The sequence below is a fragment of the Melanotaenia boesemani genome, chromosome 24 (genome assembly GCF_017639745.1).
Source record: "Melanotaenia boesemani isolate fMelBoe1 chromosome 24, fMelBoe1.pri, whole genome shotgun sequence".
In the NCBI taxonomy this organism is placed as follows: Eukaryota; Metazoa; Chordata; class Actinopteri; order Atheriniformes; family Melanotaeniidae; genus Melanotaenia; species Melanotaenia boesemani.
The window spans coordinates 9845145-9865729 of NC_055705.1; the positions used below are offsets into that span (position 1 = coordinate 9845145).

Consider the following 20585-nt stretch of genomic DNA (forward strand, 5'->3'; position numbering starts at 1 on the left):
AAGAGTTGTGAGGGGGCTGGAGCTGCTCCTGGTCCATCACAGAACCAACACAGAGAGATAAACATTCAATCAGACTCGCAGTCACTCCTAGTGAGAAATTAAAGACTTAAATTAGCTAACATGCGCGTCTTGGACTGTGGGAGGAAGCCAGGAGAGAACGTATGCATATACGGGAAGAATATGCAAACTTCACACAGATTTACCCAGAAACCTACTTGTTGTTGGATCAGAGAGGTAGAGATGAGAGTTTAGCCATGATCTTGAGATCGTGATCATGAGATGCAAGCTGATGTCAGATCCAGCAACATCCATCACTGATCAATACGTCAAGTCTGACAAAGGCTGAAATTGCGACGTGTCTGACGGTTAAGTTTTACCAATCACTCATTCACATAATTACGCGTCTACACCATCCCTTCAGCTGTCATTGGGTCTGTTTTGATCATTGAAATCAAGTGTCACACACTTACTTCTGAGCCCACCTTTCTCAAGATAACGAGATAAATTATCCCATTATCATGAGAAAAGGGTCCTTGTTATCTGAAATCAACTTGTTATCTCAAGTTAGCGACTAAAAAAGAATAATAGCCGATAACATAGGCATCATATCTAGACAACCTCAGTTGTTTATTGCTAGCTAACAAATGATGTAAGGCTATAATGCAAAATTGCAAAGGTGAACATGACAAATATTATTCAATGCTAAAACAATTACTTTCACATTATGGCAAGTTTTTGGCAGTTATTTTAAAATGACCACTAAAAATAAGTACTTTTTTTTCATTGTTTAGCTTAGACTTAGATTTTCTTTACTATATTTGCATAAAGTTATATTTCTCTCAAGACATTCCCATTGTTTATGAACTAGGAAAAACCCCCATGACAGCTGACTTCCGTAACCCTTTAATGCAAAGTTTGTAGTTTGTAGTTTTCTGTGAATCTCTCTCATGAATCTTCAACAAAATTCTATGAAGCATCTTCTGAGCCAAAATGCTTCCTCCCTTGTGATGCTGGTTTATGAGAACATTGGTCACAAGGTTGCCCTTCATTTTCCTGTGGGTTATTTCAGGCTTTGGGACCTGGGTTATAAGCAGATTTTCCATTATTTGACCCACTCTCAGTTTCACAGACACCATACCATAAATATAGTGTTGGTGACATTTGTACACCCCCTTAAATCCCACTGCATAGAGTTCATTGCTGGATTTAAGCCCAGTTGTTTGCTTTTTAACTTCTAAGGTTAATGTGTCTTTAAGCTTTGTTTCTCTAGAGACAAATTAAGTGTAACAGCTCATTTTATAGCAATTGACTAACCTTTATTGCAGTTTATATTGTTTTTGTGTGTGTTAAAGATTTCTTTCTAACACGTATTATTTCCATTTCTTTAAGAAAAGATTTCTGAAAGAGTAGGTTATGTTTTCTGTTACTTATTGTTTTTGTGCTTAAAATTACCTCGAAGTCTCTTGTTTCTGTTACATGTAATTATTTTAAGCATATATTTGTTGAAAACAGAATTTATCTGATTTCCTTTGATAATCAACTGACTACATTTTTTTCCGTTCTCTTTCAGAAGAAAATGGTGTCACTTTGCTCCAGCTAATTGGAGACCCTCCACCAGACGATATAATCAAGGTCTCTGGACCAACAGGCGATCCTGCCTACCAGTTTAGCTCCTTAGCTGCCATGGGCCAGCTGGCTATAGCCCACGTCCCTAACCCTTTCTACCGCCACTTCTCCCTCATCTTCAAAATCAAACCTACCACCTCCACCGCCTCCGTCCTCTTCTCCATCATAGATGGACCCCAGAAGTTCATGTACATCGGCGTCAAGCTTAGCGCAGTGAAAACTGGCCGTCAGAAGCTGCAGTTTTTCTACACCGAACCCGACTCTGAAGCTTCATATGAGGCAGCCAGTTTTGACATGAAGAGTCTGGAGAACAAATGGAGCCAGTTTGCATTGTCTATCTACGAAGATCAGGTGACTTTCTACCCAGAGTGCGATGTGGAGCCAGAGGTGGTGAAGTTTGAGCGCTCACCAGATCCGATGGACCTCGACTCAGGGGCTGGGATCTTTGTGGGTCAGGCAGGAGGAGCTGACCCTGACAAGTTTGAGGTAATCTTTGGGTAACCTAAACTAGCGAGTTTATGAATTTATGCAAAGAGACAACTAGTTCATGATAACCCTCTTTATGTTTTCCATGTTTTTTGGCTTATTTACAGGGTTAAAACAATCTATTATCACCTTAAATGTGATCACCTGGTGTGGTCTTCTGCTGCTGTTGACCATCTGTTCCAAGATTGAACATGTGTGTTCAGAAATGGTATTCTGCATACCTTGGTTAAAACAGTGGAACCACTAGACTTCCTGTTGCCTTTCTAGCATCTCCAATCACATTCAAAGTCACTGATTCTGATCTGTCTACATGCCTAAATGCATGTGATTGACTAATTAGATATTTGTGCTAATACCCACAGACAGAAAGGTGTTGCTGTGGTGTGTAGATACATCCAATGAGGCAATGGGACACATCATCAATGATGTTTCATTGGGTGTTTTGGGACTTACAACTTCATACAGCCTCATTCAGACTACCCGGCCGGATTGATCAAGCCTCGAGTTGTGTCTCAGCAGTTTTGGCCCACTTCTCAGACCTTTGAATCCAGATCCACAAGGAAGCTCTCTCTCTCTCTGCCGGTTCTATGGTGGACTTGATAGCTTTCCTTTTTGCAGCTCTGTGATGCTAAGGAAGGTCCTGCAGAGGGAGCATGCAGCAAATCCTCTACACCCTACCTCTATGGACTTGCTGTAAGCTTTCCAGCCTTTTCGCTGGCATTCCTCTACCTGTTCCTGGTACTTGAGCTGCTTGTGTTCATTGGCCTCCTCCATACAGCCCGAGGGGACTGTTAACTCCACTAAGAGGACCTCCTCAAATGAGGCAGATGTTAGCACCATGCCTGGCCTCAAGGAAGTTGGTGTCATATACTCTGGGAACATGAACTGTTAGCCCCAGACGTGCAGGTTCATTGGACTTGATAGCACTTCGTAGACAGCTTGGCACATGAATTAGCTGTGGTTCTGTCTGCCAGATGTTTTTCCAGGTCAGCTTCCTCTCCAGCCTACCCTCCCACCTAGTTCATGCCCCCTGCTGCCTCATGCGAATCATCCTGCAAGTCCTCACCTCCTCAACACCTGCCTGCACCTCCTCTAGGACTAGATGTTGTCTGTCCTTGCTGTGAGCATTGTGTCTCAGCCGAGACACTGCTAACTCCAGTTTCCCCTGAACTAATGAGGTTTTGGTTGACCAGAGTCTCCCTTGTTCGGGAGACACTGAACACCTTCTTCACGCTGCTGATGGGGAGCTGCAGCTGAGGCTGCGTGGCATGTCTGCACGCCTAAATGCATGTGATTGGCTGATTAGCCATTTGTGCTAATAAGTGCAAACAGAGACATCCTGTTGTCATCTTTTTTGTGGGGCTTCATTATGCTTCTCACCTTTATAATCTGGATATGATCCTGGAAAAACTATGTGCGACTGGATTTGAGATGATGTCATATTAAAAACAGCTTGTTTATCCAAAAAATTCCTTTGTTTACAAGCTGCAATCTCTTCTACAGACACTTCCCTCGGGAAAAAGCTCTCCATCATTCTGAAATAATTACAATCTATTAGTTATTATGGCTACAGATACCCAATATAAACAATAAATGGGTGGAAATGTTCTTTTCCCACTTAGTTCTGGTCTGAAAATTTAAGCACATGACCATAAATAGATTAAGGAGAAGTTAACTTGGTGGTCAAAGTAATCACTTAGACAGAATTTAATTAATTCATTTCTGAAATACCAAGATTTTCTTTGTTTGTTTTACAGTTTGATCTAAAGGAGAGGCAGATTTTATTTCCCTTTTTTCTAGACATAAACTCCAGGGTACCAGCAGAGGAAATGCTCAAGTGCTGAGGGGATGTTTCAAGAAATGTCTGACAGGGAAAAAAAAGAGAAACAGGAATGAATCCTCAGCCAAATGTCCCCCATGGGACCTGGAAAAGTCAGAATCACACTATGTGCTGAACAAGCAGGTGTGCTGGTGTTTGTGTAGACATCTGGTTTCTTTCTTCGATGTGTGTGTGTGTGTGTGTTTGTGGTTTGTGTCAGGGTCAATCCCAACAGGAAGACCAGGTGACTGCATGTGATGGAGGTTTACAGTCAAAAATTGTTTGTAGTGGCTTTTAGAGGGTCTGAAACTGTCTAGCTCTCAAGACTTTACGCTTGATTGTTTGCACCTTTCTGTGTTTTCTGTTTTTAGGGTTTAATCTCAGAGTTTAAATTGGTGGGAAGCCATCAGGCAGCTGAGCGTTTTTGTGACTACGACGACTACCCTGATGAAGTGAGTGTGTTCATTGAATATTCTCATTGAAATGTGTGGATGCTTTTGCGTGACACGTTTCTGTCCTTCAGGCTTCTGGTGACTTCGGCAGCGGTGAAATTGAGAGGAGGCAGAAAGGACAAACTGTGAAGGTTGGTTTCACATCCAGATCTTGTTGTTTTTGCTTTGCTTTTTCCTTTAAATGGACAATTCCATTGATTTCTAACTCTACTCTGAGTTTGTAAACTGTGCTCAGTTATAAGGCAAAAGAGTGTTTTCCAACTTCCATCTGTGTAAACTTTAATGTTTATTAGATTCAAGCATGTCAGGTGATATGTATTTGATGATATTGTGACCTAAGGAGATCAAGTTGTGCTGCTTCTTTTCCTGACAAAATGGCCTAAAAATGAGATTTAACTGACTCTGAAAAGTCAAAAATTGACTATTAAATTTGTAAAATATCAGGGCATGAGAAGCATCAAATGTTTTGTTGCAAGATTGGAGAAGAATAGAATTAAAGCTTCCAGGAGGCCATTATCCTCCAGATCTGCAACCTACTCAGTACAAGGTGTTCAATGCTCAGAGCCACAGCCCAGGTAAGGAAGTCTGAAACATGACCGCCACTTTAAACCAGACACCAGCAAGGTGGAGGTGTGGTAGTGGTATGGGCTGGTTTTATCAGAGATGAGCTAGTTGGACCTTTTTTGATTAGAGACGGACTCAAAATCAACTACCAGACCCACTGCCAGTTTCTAAATAGACATTTTCTTCAAGCAGGGGTGCAGGAAAACGTCTGCACGTTTAACATGCAGGCTCTGTTGGATGCATTGAAGTACTCCACTACATGTTAAGACAGTATAATATGAGGGCATTTTTCTATCTTTAATCAAGAGCTTAATTGTTTGCTTTGAAAGCAAGATTTCTGGTTTTCACGCTCAAATATCATCTTGCTCTCTCTCAAAACTCTGGTCTCACATTCAGAAAGTCCCTCTTGCTTTCAAATATATTGTTCTTCCTATCTAAACTCTGCGCTCAGACTTGGTCTCTTTCCCTCACACTCAGACACATTTTCTGCTCTCTAAAACTTCTGCTCTTGGAAATTTTTTCCTCTCTCTTGGGTTGCTGAAAGAGCTGTCTGTCAAACCTCGTCCAGCCAATAGAATATGAGATAATTCGAGCAAATAGTCCTCGCCTTATTCAGGGTGCGCTTGTTTTACTTGACACAGTGACTTCACACTCTTAGCCCAGATTTTGATTGAACATAAACTTTTTAGTAGTGACTAATTATCGTTTTATGTTTTGTATAAACAGTGTCTCATTAATGAAACAATTAAGTTGTTTATAATAGTTTTCTACATTGTGCAGTGTCATATTAATGATTAGCTAAGAAAAACTTTGGTCTCTGGTGGTGGGTTTCTTTTCCTGTACTGTCCTTTAAAATTCAAAGAGGGTAGAACTTTATAACATTGTCTGACTGTTAACATAACACAGGAATTAAAGCACAAAACTCAAATTTATAGCACAGCAATAAAAAAAACAGGCTAAGTTTCAGCTGAATCTGCATCTCCCATGAGCCTTTGTGGTTCAGGTATGTTGAGTTTTAAAAATAGTCCCACCCCCTCTGACAGAAATGTTGGCTAATCATTAATATTACACTGCACAATGTAGAAAACTATTAGAAACAACTTATTTGTTTTATTATTGAGACACTGTTTATACAAAACATAAAATGAGAACGTGTCTGAGTGTGAGGGAAAGAGACCAAGTCTGAGTGCAGAGTTTTGAAAGGAAGAACAATATATTTGAAAGCAAGCTTTCAAAGCAATCAGTTACGCTCTTGATTAAAGATAGAAAAATACCCCCATAGTATAATACCTTAAAGATAAAAAGATGAAAGAATATTGACATGACCCCCTTCCTCACCTGTCTGAAACCCTACTGAGAACTTGTGGGCCCTTCCTAAACAGGAGATTGAACCATATGTGGTCGGCTGTGGTTGCTGCTGCACCAAGTTAAAACCATGATTGCAAGGCTTGTTATTGAAACGAAGGGTAACTACACTTATCACTGATTTTATTTATTTTTTTAAATGTCAGAAATGTTTATTTGTACATTTTAAGTTATTATCCATACTTTAACCGATGACAATAAAGACATAAGATGGAAAAAATGTTCCTTTTCATTTAATTGCATAATACTCATAGTTGTCTGGTAATTATGCACACAGATTTTCTCCTAAAACAGCCAAAAAAAAAAAAAAAAAAAAAAAAAAAAACACTTTTGCTTTCTTACATGGTCAAATTTGAGGTTGTAGGACTGAAATTAGACTTGTGTTGTTTTAATGTTTTTTCTCTTTTGACAACTTTTCTGAGATTAGCAGTAAATAAGTAATTAAACTGATTTAGTAGCAGTGGATAAACATGGCTGCACAGGAAGTTAGATTATATGTAGAAACATCCTTTTAGTCACATCTTCAACAGTTTCCTTTCAGTAAAACTTACAACAGCACCGATGCCATCATCTACCTATGAGCAGTAGTCTCAGTGGTTCCTCATTATTATTATTATTATTATTATTATGTAAGATGTCTAGTTTACTCTTATTCACATATGGAGGCGTGATTGTGTATATACAAGTACAATACTGTGCAGACATGTTGATCCACTCCTCATTTGTTTATATTTCTCTTCCCACCAAAGTTTTTCTTTGGACTTTTTCCTGCATTTTCACCCATTTTCAGTCCAGTTCTTGTGTCTGACACGTAACAGGCAACTTAGAAAAGAATCTATTTTAAAAAAATCTTTAGACTTTCTGTTACTAGAAGACAAAGATGTCAATAGAAAAATGAAATTAAGATTTTTGCTGCAACAAGGGGATTCCCAAAGAGTTAAATTTGACGCCTCATTTTGTGTGTATTGTGTTGAGGAAACTGTACAAATGAAGGACAAAAGTGTCAGGAAGTGTCAGACGTAATAAATATTTGCAGCAGATGATCAGGATCCCATTAAGAAGTTGGTACAAATCCAGCAAAGACAGTTAAAAACAAAGAAAAAAAAACTTTTTTAAAGAGCGAAATGTGAAAACAATTAAAATACTGAGTTTTGAGTGAATTTTAAAGCCAGAAACACAGATTGATTTATTATTATTATGTTAATCTTTGTAGGAGGCAAACAGATTTTTTTGGTTTATGTTGGATTAATTGTTTCAAAATGCTCAAAATAGTCTCACATATAACCAGATAAATTACAGTAAATGTCATTTTGCATCACTTATTTTTTCCTTCCACTACCCTGTGTTTAATAGGTAATAATAAAGTTTTAAATAAAAAGCTTTCATCTTAATCTTTAATCTGTTTATTTGTTGAGTAACAGTTCAAATGTTGTAAAGTTATTATAAAATCATCCGTTGTTACTCCAGAGCCATCGGTGGGAATCATATTTTAACACAACTGTCACAATTTAGATTTTTATTTACCAAAATAACAATAATTATACCAACTTTTTTGCAATATTTTAGTCAGTTGCATCAGATTTAGTGTATTTATCTGTTTTCTATTCTGTCTTCAGACCACTCCTCCATCCCTCCGTCCAGTCCCAGAACCCCCGCAGACATCCTCAGACAGCGCCAGAGTGACACACACAGGTAAAGAAAAAACAAAGTGAGAGTAAACCTTCAGCATGAGGCAGCCAGGCTGCTCAGCGCTGTAAGCGTTGGTTTGAAAAGTGAAATCAAAAGTTGTTTTATGTTGTTGTTTATTACAGAAGACAAGCCACAGTAACACTTCTCTCAGCAGAAATGCAATCCTGTCAAAAATATGGATCAAATAAAGTTCATTCAGCTTTTATATTTTGTACAAATGATCTTTTTCTTCAACTTCCACCATAAATTTTCAGTCTGATTGAAATCCAGGCTGTTTGCTGGTCATATGCATCTATTGTAGAGGTAATAACCTATCCTTTAATTTATACCTGCCCCGTTTCATCAATTTAACGGTATCCTTCACACACTCATCTAAGCTGCACTGGATTAGCTGGTGATTCATAAGTAAATATCATCCACATCCATGCTTCTCTTCAGCCCACTGTAACCTCTAATCCTCTGTTTAGGTGACAGTTTATAATTGGTTTTTGATGTAAAGTCCTTTTCCTTTAGTCTTTTTCTTATAGTTTTCTCACAAACACTGAATCATGTTTCTTCCAAATTTGTGTATTTTCTGTTTTTAGGCATTTTAGTTTGGACTTTTTGAACCTGGTTGTCTTCAAAGTCCATTTCAAGTTGAAATACCTTCTAGAAGGAGCATTTTAACCCTTTCTATTATTCCCACTAGAAGCTCTCGTGTAACCTGCAGACTCATTTACTCATTAAGAGTTTTTTGTGCAGGTGTTTCTTTTGGAAATATATATTTAAAGATGAATTTAGTTTTTCCTTCACTTAATCTGAAATAAGTTAAAACTATTTTACAAGTTACCAGAAAAAATAGTTTTGCTACTGGTTTCAGCATCTGTAAACTCTTGAGCTCCTCCAAATGGATAATAAGACAAATTAACAGGTTTTCTTTCTTTCTTTCTTTCTTTCTTTCTTTCTGTCTTTCTTTCTTTCTTTCTTGAACCTGAGGGGGCATTGACAAGGGAAAAACAGGATATAAATAATTAAATTCTAATAAGAAGCATGTTAAAAAAAGGACTATTTGGATTAAATAAATATCTTTGAAAATAAATATATACTTTACAAAATAAAAAAATGAAAGGAAATTAATTCACTTTCAATTGTCTTTTTTTTTTATATATATTTTTGTCATATCTATTTATGCTTGCATCTCCTCACAAATTTATTATGTTTTACCACTCAAGTTTAATTTTAAAAATCATCATTAAGGAATAGTTAAAACAGAGTGTTCTATGAATCCTTGAACATGAAACTACATAATGAAATGCTAATTTTAAGTGGCAGCAAACACCAGCTTTCCATCATCAGCCACTTCAGTCGCCTCTGATACAGCTCTAAACTATTTTATTTTTATATTTCATTGAATTAAATTACAGTAACATTACAGTCTATTTAACTTAAATCTAAAATAATAAAAGTAAATGTACAACTGAGCTTTTTTGGAGGCCAGTTTGGGAGGATTCAGACATGAAGGGGACTGCTTATGAACAACACAGTGGCGCCCTCTGGAGGACAAACATCTGCAGTGCAGCTTTTTTCTTGCTTCCTGTGCTCTGGTGAAAGTAGTGAGAATTAATTCCTACTGACCATAAAATTAGAAGACACCAAAGTGACACAGTAACAGAAACATGTTTTATATTCACACACATTACATGACAACACTTATTCTCCTGTCCGGTCAAGACGTTCCTGACTTTCTGAACTCCTTTTTGCATTTCAGGTCCTGGGAGTGCTAAAGGTGTGAAAGGTGACAGGGGAGAGAAAGGTTCAAAGGGGGACCGAGGCCCTGCTGGGCCGAAGGGCGATTCAGGCAGCAGCCTTGGTTCCTCCTCACAGGGTGGAGCACAAGGACAAAAGGTAAACCATCATTTATGTCTCCTTGCATCTTTTAATCAATGACGTACAAGTAATATGATAATCTGTTCTTTGTCTTTTACAGGGAGAAAAAGGTGCAAAGGTACGTTAAATACCAGCTGTGGCACAGATTTTTTAATCTCTTTAGCTACATTTTTACCTGATAATGAATCTGCAGCAGAAATGTGAGTTTTTTTTAACTTGAGTGACATCTAAGTATGTGTAAGAATTACGCGTCCAACATGATCCTTGTATTCTTTCTCACTTTAACACTAACATTCAACATTTTTCTGCAGCATCTGATATATTACCTGAAAATGAAATGTCCTAAAGTATAGACCCTGACTAAAAACCAGCTGGGTCATTCTATATAACAAGTGCCATTTAAGTCCACAACATTTGATGAGATTAAAAATCTATAATAACTGTATGTCAAAAGTTTCAATCACAACAATCTCCACCTGCCCCATGATCTTGAGTGGAGGTAGAGGAGTCCTCTTCCTCTGGAAATCTCTGGTCTTGGTGAAATTCACATGCAGGTGTTTCCTGCCAGTCCTCTCTACAAACCCGTCCACCAGCGCTCTGTCTTCCTCCTCCCCTCCCTCTCCTAGACGCCCAAAAACAGCAGAGTCATCAGAGAATTTCTGAAGCTTGCACCACCTGGTGGTGCAATAATAATTTTTTCTTTTTTCTTTTTTCTCTCACCCTCAACTTCTGGCAAAATGGTGGAATCACCACTTTTACAAGATGTTCATTATGCTGTTTTATTTAAAATAAAGGATAAAACTATTCAACTTAGCAGCTGAATATTTAGCTTTTAAATACCTAAAAAAATAGACAAAATTGTCGTAGCTTTTCCTTTTTAATACGATCAAGTGAGGAAAACATTTATGGAGTCAGAAATGAATCTGTAGTTAAAACTGAGGGCTTGCAGACATTAACAGAGTGTTGCACCAGGTTGACAGAAAACATCCCAACAAGAAAGCAGCTCCTTTAAATTCTTTTTTTTTTTTTCTCCTTTAAATTCTGAATTCAGCCTAGATTGTGGGAAATATTTTGCTTATTCCCAGTCAACCAAGTCTAAATTTTTGAGGAATGTCACAGGTTATCCAGGATTGAAAACCCTGAACAAGTGGAGGTTATGTAATGTTCACCAGTGCTTGTGTAAAATCTTTTTCAAAAAGTTGTGACACTGTGCAAAATAAGAAAATATCACCAGCGATGTGATTCTCATCCGTCCAGAACCAGAAACCCTGAATTCCCCCTCTTCCTCACCAGGGTAGCTCTGGCAGTGGATACAATGGTAATAAAGGAGAACGTGGGTTTCCAGGGCCTCCTGGGCCACCTGGTCCTCCAGGTCCTGCAGCTGAAGTTATCCGACTTGGGGATGGCTCTGTTGTACAGCAGGTAGCCGGACCCTCTGGACCACCTGGGCCACCAGGGTTAGATGGGCCTCCAGGACCTCCAGGGGCAGATGGGGAGCCGGTAAGTACAAAGATAAAATAAATAAATAAAACTAAATAAATAATGTTTATATCACCATTTTCTTATTTTCCAGGGTGATCCAGGAGAGGATGGAAAAGCTGTGAGTCCCTCAGTTTTTTTTTAGAGTTTTATTTTATTTATGAAATCTACTTGATAAATTAGTTGATTATTTATCCATGCAGCTCGTTTATTTTGTTTTGGTTTCCAGGGTCCTGCTGGGTCACAGGGTATTCCAGGATTTCCAGGAACTTCTGGTGCCAAAGGCCAAAAGGTGCAGTACAACAGAACATTGTTAGAATTAGACACAAGTCTTTATGTAGTCTGATAATTGGTGGTCTCTGAATCTGTCCAGGGTGAACGTGGAGAGAGCCAACCAGGACCCAGAGGCCCTCCAGGTCTGCCAGGTCCTCTTGGGCCTGGCACTGGAGATCGTCCTGTACGTGTAGGCTAAGATTTTGTTTGTCCAATTATATTTCAAGACACAACTTTTCACTGTAATTGATGTTTTTGTAGACATTTGTTGACATGGAGGGCTCAGGATTCCCAGACTTGGAAAAAATCCAGGTGTGTGAGTTTTTTTAAAAATATATAATATCATAAGCAAAAAAAATGTTGTAGCTGTACACGTCCATAATTTTGAGATTTGCCGTCCAGGGTCTACGTGGTCCCCCAGGTCCTCCTGGTCCTCCTGGCCTTCCAGGAATCCCTGGTACTTCAGTGGCACTTGGACCTGACGGACCAGTAGCTTTTGGACCTCCTGGATCACCAGGTCAAGATGGAGCTCCTGGTCTGCCAGTAAGTACTCTATTGTTTTTTTGTTTACTCAAAAAATGAAGGTTTTAGGTGCTTAAAGAGCTGTTTTTCAGTTACTTATGTGGAATTAGGTTGTTTATTTGTAACTTCAATATTTATATTAGTATTTTCTGTCTGTTTCAGGGCCCACCTGGTCCTCCTGGTCTACCTGGTCGACCTGGACCCAGAGGGGAAAAGGTAAAAATGAAATTTGGTACAATTGTGCTAGCTGTTCAGTGAAGCATGTTAATACTTTGTTCTACAAGATGCCATTCAGACATAAAGGTGTACCACAGGATTCTGTGTTAGGCACATTTTTTTTTCTTTTTTTATTTTATTTTCTTTTATTTTTTAGGTTGATCCTATCCTGGTGCTAAATGCTAGTTATAATTTAGCTTGTTACTATAGCTGTATTTGATAATCAGCACTTGCTAAGGGCTAAAATATTAATTTTAATAAACTTAAGAGAGTATCAACTTTGTGACTTTTCTCTCAGAAAGTAACTTCACTGGTATTGATCCAACAGAGATTTGGATTAACTTTAGCCTCATGTTTGACTAAAAAGCTTCTTCATCCCCCAGGGTGACAGTGGTTATCTCGGTCTTCCAGGACCAGCTGGGGACAAGGTTGGTAAAGTCAGAGTTTCTGTCCTCAGAACTTAAATAGCCTTTTATTGAAAATGTATTATTTAATGTATGAATTGTAATATTTGTGGTGGGTGCATCCAGAAAGATTTCTCTTACTTTCCTCTAGCAAGACACACAAGAGCCCAACTTCTTCAACGACCTCTTCTCTTACTTTGCTCCGCCTTCTTTGGTGTGTAATGGGTTGCAGGTATTGGGAATGGGGGTCTCTGTTGTGGTGATTTTCTTTACTTTTACTAAGTTTTTACACCTTTTTCATTTCTCTATTTATCACATTTTTGAACCGAAGATGTGTGTTTCTTCCTGTTTTTAATTAAATGTTCAACTCCTCATGTCTTTGTGTGTGACATCTTGTCCTAACTCTTCCTGACATCTTCAACTCTGCATGTCTCATTTGCTGTTTTAGTTTTCTTCTTCTGCTGTTCTCCTTTAGACAGTTTTTTCTTCTTCTATCTCAGGGCAGTCAAGGTGACCCAGGACTGACTGGCATACCTGGGCAAACTGGTCTGGCAGGACTTCCTGGTCCAATGGGACCAGTTGGGCCTCCAGGACCTCCGGGACCCCCGGGACCACCATATGGTGTTGGCTTTGTGAGTATAGGTTTTCGCTAATTTAATACATCCAACAATGAATTTAGAACATAAAGCAACGGTTCCAGGATTGAAACAAAAATACTAAGTAGTGACTCATTTTTATTCATATTATTTATATTTCGGAGGAAAAATGTTACTGACTCAAGTTAAGAAGACAACCTATTATTTTTATGTCCAGTTTTATGTCCAGGGACTCCACTAGATAAGATGTGCATGATTTACAATTTCAAATCAATATTTATTATATATTATGGCATATACTTATCTTGTGTTCAGCCCTTGATTCATTGAGGTCTGAAATAGGCAATTTTCTCACTCGTCCCTTTAAAGCTTCCCTCTAAAAGCTTCCTTCTGATTGGCCAACTTAAGGAAGTTGCTGCCATTGCCATTTATTGTTGTAATTTCCTCAAAGCACAGGTAGACACAAGTGCCTTTCTTGCTGGTTTATTTAAAGACTTCTCTCCAAATTTTGATGTAAAATATATTAAATATATTAAGGAAAAACACACTGTGTGAGGTTATCATAAAAATAACATTCACAATATATAAAATAACTTTTTTACCAAAGTAAAATACAGACAAATACAAATAAATACCTTGTTGGGTAAATGCGCCAAATCCAGAGCATCCTTTGCAACCTGCAGCATCTCTTCCAGACAGTTACAACTGCATGCTTGTCACCTATAAGAAACTTTCACAAGAGCAGCCTGAGGGATGCAATGTGTGTTTCAAAATAAAAGCACAAATACTTTACCCGTCTTCAGATATATAATAAACAAAACGTAAACTCCTCATTATAGACAATGTAAGTATTTTAAACAGTATGATTTTCAGTAGTTGGAAACCTTAACAGATTTGGCCTCGTGTGGATTAATCTTCCAAAACTTACCTCGAATTTGAATTCTTTAGCTATATTATTGTAAATGTTAAGCACTGTAGCATACACGTATACATGAAAAAAACTATGATGGAAAGAAAAAACCCATAATAGGCTGTTCTCTATTACATAAAAAAAAAACATTAAGAAATTTGTATTCTTAAAGTTGAGTATGCATGTTGTAAATCAGAGGGGTCGAAGATGTGGTTTATTCCTTTATTAAATCCATTGAAACATGATGATACATTTTCCTGAATCATGGCTAAAAATAAAATAACAGCAACAGGTTAATCTCATCATGTTATTTATCAGAGACTGAATCATAATTTTATATTTCTGCCTCACACATGAAGCCTCAGTTAACCACTTTAGTCCCATTTCAGACCAGCATACAATTACCTCCATCTCATGTTAATAAGTTTGGTCATTTTATGCAAATTTCACACCAAAAGCTCCAACCTTTGCAGCTTTTACAAAGGTTCTCTCATCTTGCTCTGTAACACATTTACAACGTGAATTATGTTGCATCTGTATTGATGTTTTGAGTGGATGCTAATATAAGAAGCTAGAACATTTAAATTCTGTCTTTCCGTGTGATTTGTTTGTTGCAGACGTGATATAATCTTCATTTATATGTCTGTTAATGGGCAGTGACTTGATTTTTTATGGCAGCGGGGGAATTTCCCTATTTTTAATCAAGAGTAAAACAAGCGCACCCTGAAGAAGGCGATAACTATTCGCTTGGTCAGGATTTATCGAGTATTCTGTTGGCTCTAGGACATTTGACAGACAGCTCAGCAGCCCAAGAGAGGAAATAATATCAAAGAACAGAAGTTTAGAGAGCAGCGAATGTGTTTGATTGTGAGGGAAAGAGACCAAACTTTAGCTCAGAAGTTTCAAACCTGCAACACGAAACTTGAGAAGAGGAGCAGAGTTTTGAAAGAAATAATATATTTGAGAGAAAGAAGGGACTGTTTTAGTGAGAACAGAGTATCTTGATTAAAAAAAGGGACACACCCCCATACTGTTGGGGATGCCAAAGAGCTAAAAAGGTCAAACTTATGTGGGTTTTTAAAGCAATCAAAACCATCTCAGTTGCTTGATTTATACTATAAACAGTACTATAAAACCTACCTATATTACAGTATAGGTAGGTTGTTGGAGATACATACAGTACTATATTACCTACTGTATTGATTCACCATCTGGAATATACTAGAGGATTGATTCTAACTGCAGTTTGCCTTAATATTGTCTCCTTCCAGAGCAACCAAGATGGGTATGAGGTGACCAGTGGCTTTCCTGGTCTCAGAGGTCCAGCTGGACCACAGGTAACCGCAGGTTGTCCCCCCTCTGCTTACAGTCCTGTCGCTGCTCTGCCTCATGTTTTCTATGTTGTGTCTTTCAGGGTCCACCTGGAATTGCAGGTCTTCCTGTAAGTACTTAAAAGAAAGTGTATTTATGTTGACCGTCTTGAAGGACATAAGCTGAAGGTTAATGCGCTCTAAATTAATACAGTCACATTAGAAGATTTATTTGCATGTCAACAGAAATACATTAATTTAACTTTGAAATGAACCAAAAATTAAGTAAAAATGTTAATTTTTCCATACACCACAAACTATTTATTTAGGACTCCATCAGAAACTTTTGGCAGGAGATAAGAAAAAAACAGAGGCGTGGTATATTTGGTGAATAATTATGCGAAATGTGTACTATGGAAATTTTTATATTGCTTTAACTAGAGAACTTCCTGGAATGAATTGGTTTTTGTATGATTTTAGTAACTTTATTTGAATATAATTAGTATGCAAATAATAAGAGTTTTAATATTGTTTTCCAGGGCAAGCCTGGTTTGCCTGGTGACCATGGAAACAAAGGAGCAGAGGGACCAAGAGGACCTCCTGGGATTCCAGGTGTGGATGGATACCCTGGTCTGCCGGTACATAAACTAGATTTTAACTACAGTCTCCCTTAGATCAATCTTTATTTTTTTCTTTATACTGCATTGAACGTAACCTAAGCCAGTGTTTACGATGCTGATTGGGTCTTATGTTCACTTTTTAGGGTGAAAAAGGTGACATAGGAGAGAAGGGACAGATGGTAAGTATTTATGTTTTTTATGATGATCTCTCATTGACATTTTCATTTAGAACAGTTTAACTGGAATAATATGCCTGCCAAGTGTGAAATGCATGCAGAATTTTTATTTCTACATTCTATTACAGAGAATGACAGCAGTAATGAAAATATTTTTTATGCTATTATCTGATGTTAACTATGTCATTATCTCGAGATAACAAGTTAACCAGCTCTCTCAATAAAATAGTTTTAAAAATGTGAAAACTACTATAAATCAAAGAGGTCTGTCTATTAGAGTTCAGGAGATTCATGTAAAAAAAAGGTTTGTAATCTTGATATAATGGTATCAAAATAAATATCTGCAGGTGTGGTCGCTCTCAGCTTTGCTATTCTACAGCTATTCAGGTTGTGTTTGGGGCTGACAGCAGTGTTTCAGAGATACAACACGATCCTTATCAGCAGATGAATGAAGAATTTGCTCAGGCGTTGGGGATTTAAATTTTTTTTTTAAAGACTAAAATGAGTTGATTTTAGGAAAAACAATCTTAACTTTAAGTCTAGATTTTTTGATGATGTTTCAAGGATTTCTGCCATTAAACCCTGTAAAAATCTACAACTTGGAACAAAATCTATGCTTGTTTTGTCATTTCTTAAAAGAATAATAACAAATTATGATGGACCTGTAGCATAACAATAATGATTAAAGAAAAATAATCATCAAAAGATTGTATTAAACATATTCTTTGTTGATTAGATGACGTTTCAACATGTATTACAGTTACAGATATGTAAATCTGGTAAACGGAGGACCACAAGGCTTTGTATAAGGGCCTCTTTAGTTTTCATTCTTTCTTTGTTTTTTTATTAGTGACATCCCGTAAATGTTTCTTCTTTATAGTGTTTAAATAAATGCAGATGCTGCTGCTGCCACTGTATTATAACTTTACTTCCTGAAAATACAAGAAGCTTTACAACTTTCAACAAACCAGGTAGTCAGTTATTACTTAGTTCTTACACGTCATTCTTGGTTTCAAAGTGATTCATATCATCAGTACAAGTCCACAGTTAAATCAGTTTTAGATGCCTTTTAAATTTCAATGGTATCCAATATGTACTGTCTCCGAACATTCATTTGAGGATTTTCAGTCTTATATTTAATGTATACTAACCACACCCACTGATTTCTCAGTGGGTTATTAAAGAAATTAAGAATCCTACTGATGGAAAGTATTCACTAAGATTCAAACCCTTTGTAACAGTTTTAGTAATTTATAGGATATTTTTTGGCTAATCTTGTGTCTGTTTATAACACAGGGTCTCCCAGGAAGAGAGGGTGGCCCACCCGGACCCCCAGGGCCTCCTGGACCTCCAGGGCAAATCGCCTATCAGTCACCAAGAGATGTGAGTCACAGCTTAAAATGTAAACGTAAAGAGATGCACCGAGCCTGCATTCACCAGTGAAAATGAAGTTAACCTCCACACATCAGCGTGCCACTTCGTCACTAAATGACAAACCTTCTGACACTCATATTTACTAACAGCCACTGCTTGCCTCACTGTTACTAACTGATCTAACTTTGTCCTGCTGTAGTATAACGAAGTTTACTGGAACGAAGTTGGACAGGTGAGTGAATGCTCCCTCTGACCCTCTAACAAACCTCACCATTGGCTGCACTGAACTAAAGTCACAGTAACAAGTCAAATCAGTGTTGTTTTTCTTATTCAACATGTTCTTATTCTCTTTCCTTAAGGGAGGTTCTGATACTTCAGGTCGAGCAACATTACCAGTACGTAACGGAACCAGTGTTACAGTTTTGTTTGAAAAATGATTGATGTAAGGGTTAAATGTTATGTGCTTGGATTTAGGGGCCCAGTGGGCCAAAAGGAGAAAAGGGGGATTCAGGCCCTCCAGGATATGCACCTAAGGTAGGTTAATCAATGTTGTTTCATTATTTAGTTTCTGCCCTGCATATGATTAAAGATGAATGTGTGATATAGTTTTAGGTTTCATTTGGAAAAAATTAACAAAAAATGTTTTCAAACTAGATTTTAGTTTCAGTATATATCCTTATTTATTTTTTGGTTTCAGTGTTAAATGTAAATAGTCCTCATGTGTGCATAGCATCTTTTCACTTTCTTTTTTGTTCTAAAAGTGTTTCTATCGCACCCATTTACAAATACACACATACACAGTACTTCTGTATATACTAATCTACTTTCACATTAAAATTACTGGCAAATGGAGCAACGCTGCTTATGTTGCAATGCAGTGTTCTACTGGGAAAACCTGCTTGCTGGAATTCATTTGGATGTTAATTTGAAATTTGAGACCCACACATAGATTTTGGCAGATCAGTACACCTACAGCAGCATCTTCCCCCAAACTCCCCAGACACCCATCTGATGAAATATTAAGGCATCTGTGGAAAGCACACCCAATCCACAGAGTCCCACAGGGCCCAAAGCATCTATCTCTATTTTCCTGGTGCCAGGCACTCCTGCATCCCCTCAGGATGCTCCAATTGGTCAGAACTGTTTTAGCAGTATGAGGAAAATCTCCTCAAATTAGGCGAGTGGTCTTCATGACATGAATGATGAGCATATGCAGAGCTGTTTCTCTGCACTGCCAAAGCACAGAGTAACATGAGGAGAAGAGATCAAACCCTTGAGCTGACACATCAGGGACTGGCATCTTCTAGTTGATGTAAAAGCAAGTTTAACTAACTGACTTTATAATTTCTGTATTAAAATCAGTTTACCTGCTGCAGTGTGTAGATGTTTTATTTGACTTTCATCTTCATTCTCAGTTAAAAAAACTCTTTTAGGACAACCATTGATAATAATAATAATAAAAGACAATATAATCTGTAGAAAGAAACCAGATGTGTACCTCTGTCATGTAATGCGGCATGTTTTTAATATGTGCTTTGTGCAGGGAGAAAAGGGAGAGCCTGGCATTATTATGGGGCCTGATGGGAGACCTTTATACCTGGGAGGCATGGCAGGACAACCGGTATATTCATCTCATATTTTTAACCTACTTGAGCTGAATGTAAGTGTGTAATTGTATTAAATATCACTGTGATAATTACAGTGTGCATGTATGTTAACTTTCAGGGTGAGAGGGGAATTCCTGGACCGGTGGGACCTCCAGTATGTACTGTCTTTTACCAGCTAAATGTTGTTTAACAAGCTAACTGCATCAGATTAGTATAACAAGAATATGTATTTCTCCAGGGTCCGCAAGGTCCTTCAGGCCTGAAGGGAGAGATCGGTTTCCCTGGCAGACCGGTAAGTGGAAAATAGCCTACCAAGTAAGTTTAAAGACTAAGAGCCTGTCTGGACCATAAATGCACACTTTTCTCACTGAGTTAACCAGAGTCTGCAACCTTTGTCCTCCTGGGAGACACATGTGACAGTACAGTATTTTATAGCTGTCTCTGAAATAAATGATGTGTGCGTATATGCACAAGTAAGTGTAAGTAAGTGAGTCTGTGAACTCTCTCCCAGTTCATTTTTCCAGTCTCTGCCACCAGATGATGGAATGGGACGAACTTGGGAGCTGATCAAGGAAGGTCCACAAGCCCGAGAAAGATGGGAGGGTGGGGGGGCAGAGCATCAGTCTGCATTACATTCCAGGGGAACTTGGAGGCAGATTAAGATAACAGCAATTGTTTTGGGTCTAGCTAGAACTTATTTCATCTACCTTAAGTCTCTCAGTGGCGACTCCAAACGGCCGAATCTGGGGTCAGTTTCCATCCAGCCGAGCTGACAGCTTCTCCAAGTTGTTATCCACCCCGTGGACAAGCTCAGGAATTGTAACCAGCTTTCCATTCTGGGCAAGAATGGCATCCAGTTTACGATTTAGCTCATGCAACACTATAGACTGAGTGTTCAGAGCTCGGCACACACCATCACAAAAGTCCGACAGCTTGCCAGAGGCCCCCAACAGTACTCGAATTTTGCAATACACCAGGAAACCGCCCACTCCAAACAACAGAAACCCTGTTATTATAAAAACAATTATGTAGATATCTTCTACATCCTCAACAGAAAGTAGCGACAGACACATGACCTTCCACTTGCCCCAGTAGTCCATCACGTATCCAGCCAGGACAAGTGGGCTCCCCTACGCCCGTTCTGCTGATCCATGGTTTAAGATTCAGAAGGGAATGCAGAGAGATATCTGATAGATATGACAAGAGAAAGAAGTGGCAGGGCAGAGTGGGT

The 20585-nt window shown here is 38.2% G+C and overlaps 1 protein-coding gene across 3 annotated transcripts in view; it reads left to right on the plus strand.

Annotated features, from left to right (window-relative positions):
• The window catches only part of LOC121635483 (collagen alpha-1(XVIII) chain-like), a 133164-nt gene that overhangs the window by 104987 nt on the left and 7592 nt on the right, over positions 1–20585 (plus strand). Inside the window, exons 2-28 of one of the 3 annotated variants that reach the window (XM_041978649.1) lie at positions 1571–2112; positions 4303–4383; positions 4455–4514; positions 7929–8004; positions 9749–9885; positions 9968–9985; positions 11161–11367; positions 11441–11467; positions 11576–11638; positions 11720–11803; positions 11881–11931; positions 12022–12162; positions 12304–12357; positions 12741–12785; positions 12913–12975; positions 13262–13393; positions 15539–15604; positions 15682–15708; positions 16117–16215; positions 16341–16376; positions 17670–17756; positions 17947–17979; positions 18107–18142; positions 18222–18281; positions 19291–19368; positions 19473–19508; positions 19593–19646. In XM_041978649.1, the coding sequence (XP_041834583.1) occupies positions 1571–2112; positions 4303–4383; positions 4455–4514; positions 7929–8004; positions 9749–9885; positions 9968–9985; positions 11161–11367; positions 11441–11467; positions 11576–11638; positions 11720–11803; positions 11881–11931; positions 12022–12162; positions 12304–12357; positions 12741–12785; positions 12913–12975; positions 13262–13393; positions 15539–15604; positions 15682–15708; positions 16117–16215; positions 16341–16376; positions 17670–17756; positions 17947–17979; positions 18107–18142; positions 18222–18281; positions 19291–19368; positions 19473–19508; positions 19593–19646 (2393 nt within the window). The remainder of the gene's footprint in view (positions 1–1570; positions 2113–4302; positions 4384–4454; positions 4515–7928; positions 8005–9748; positions 9886–9967; positions 9986–11160; positions 11368–11440; positions 11468–11575; positions 11639–11719; positions 11804–11880; positions 11932–12021; positions 12163–12303; positions 12358–12740; positions 12786–12912; positions 12976–13261; positions 13394–15538; positions 15605–15681; positions 15709–16116; positions 16216–16340; positions 16377–17669; positions 17757–17946; positions 17980–18106; positions 18143–18221; positions 18282–19290; positions 19369–19472; positions 19509–19592; positions 19647–20585) is intronic. The other 2 variants (XM_041978650.1, XM_041978651.1) reach the window with 2 other exon arrangements.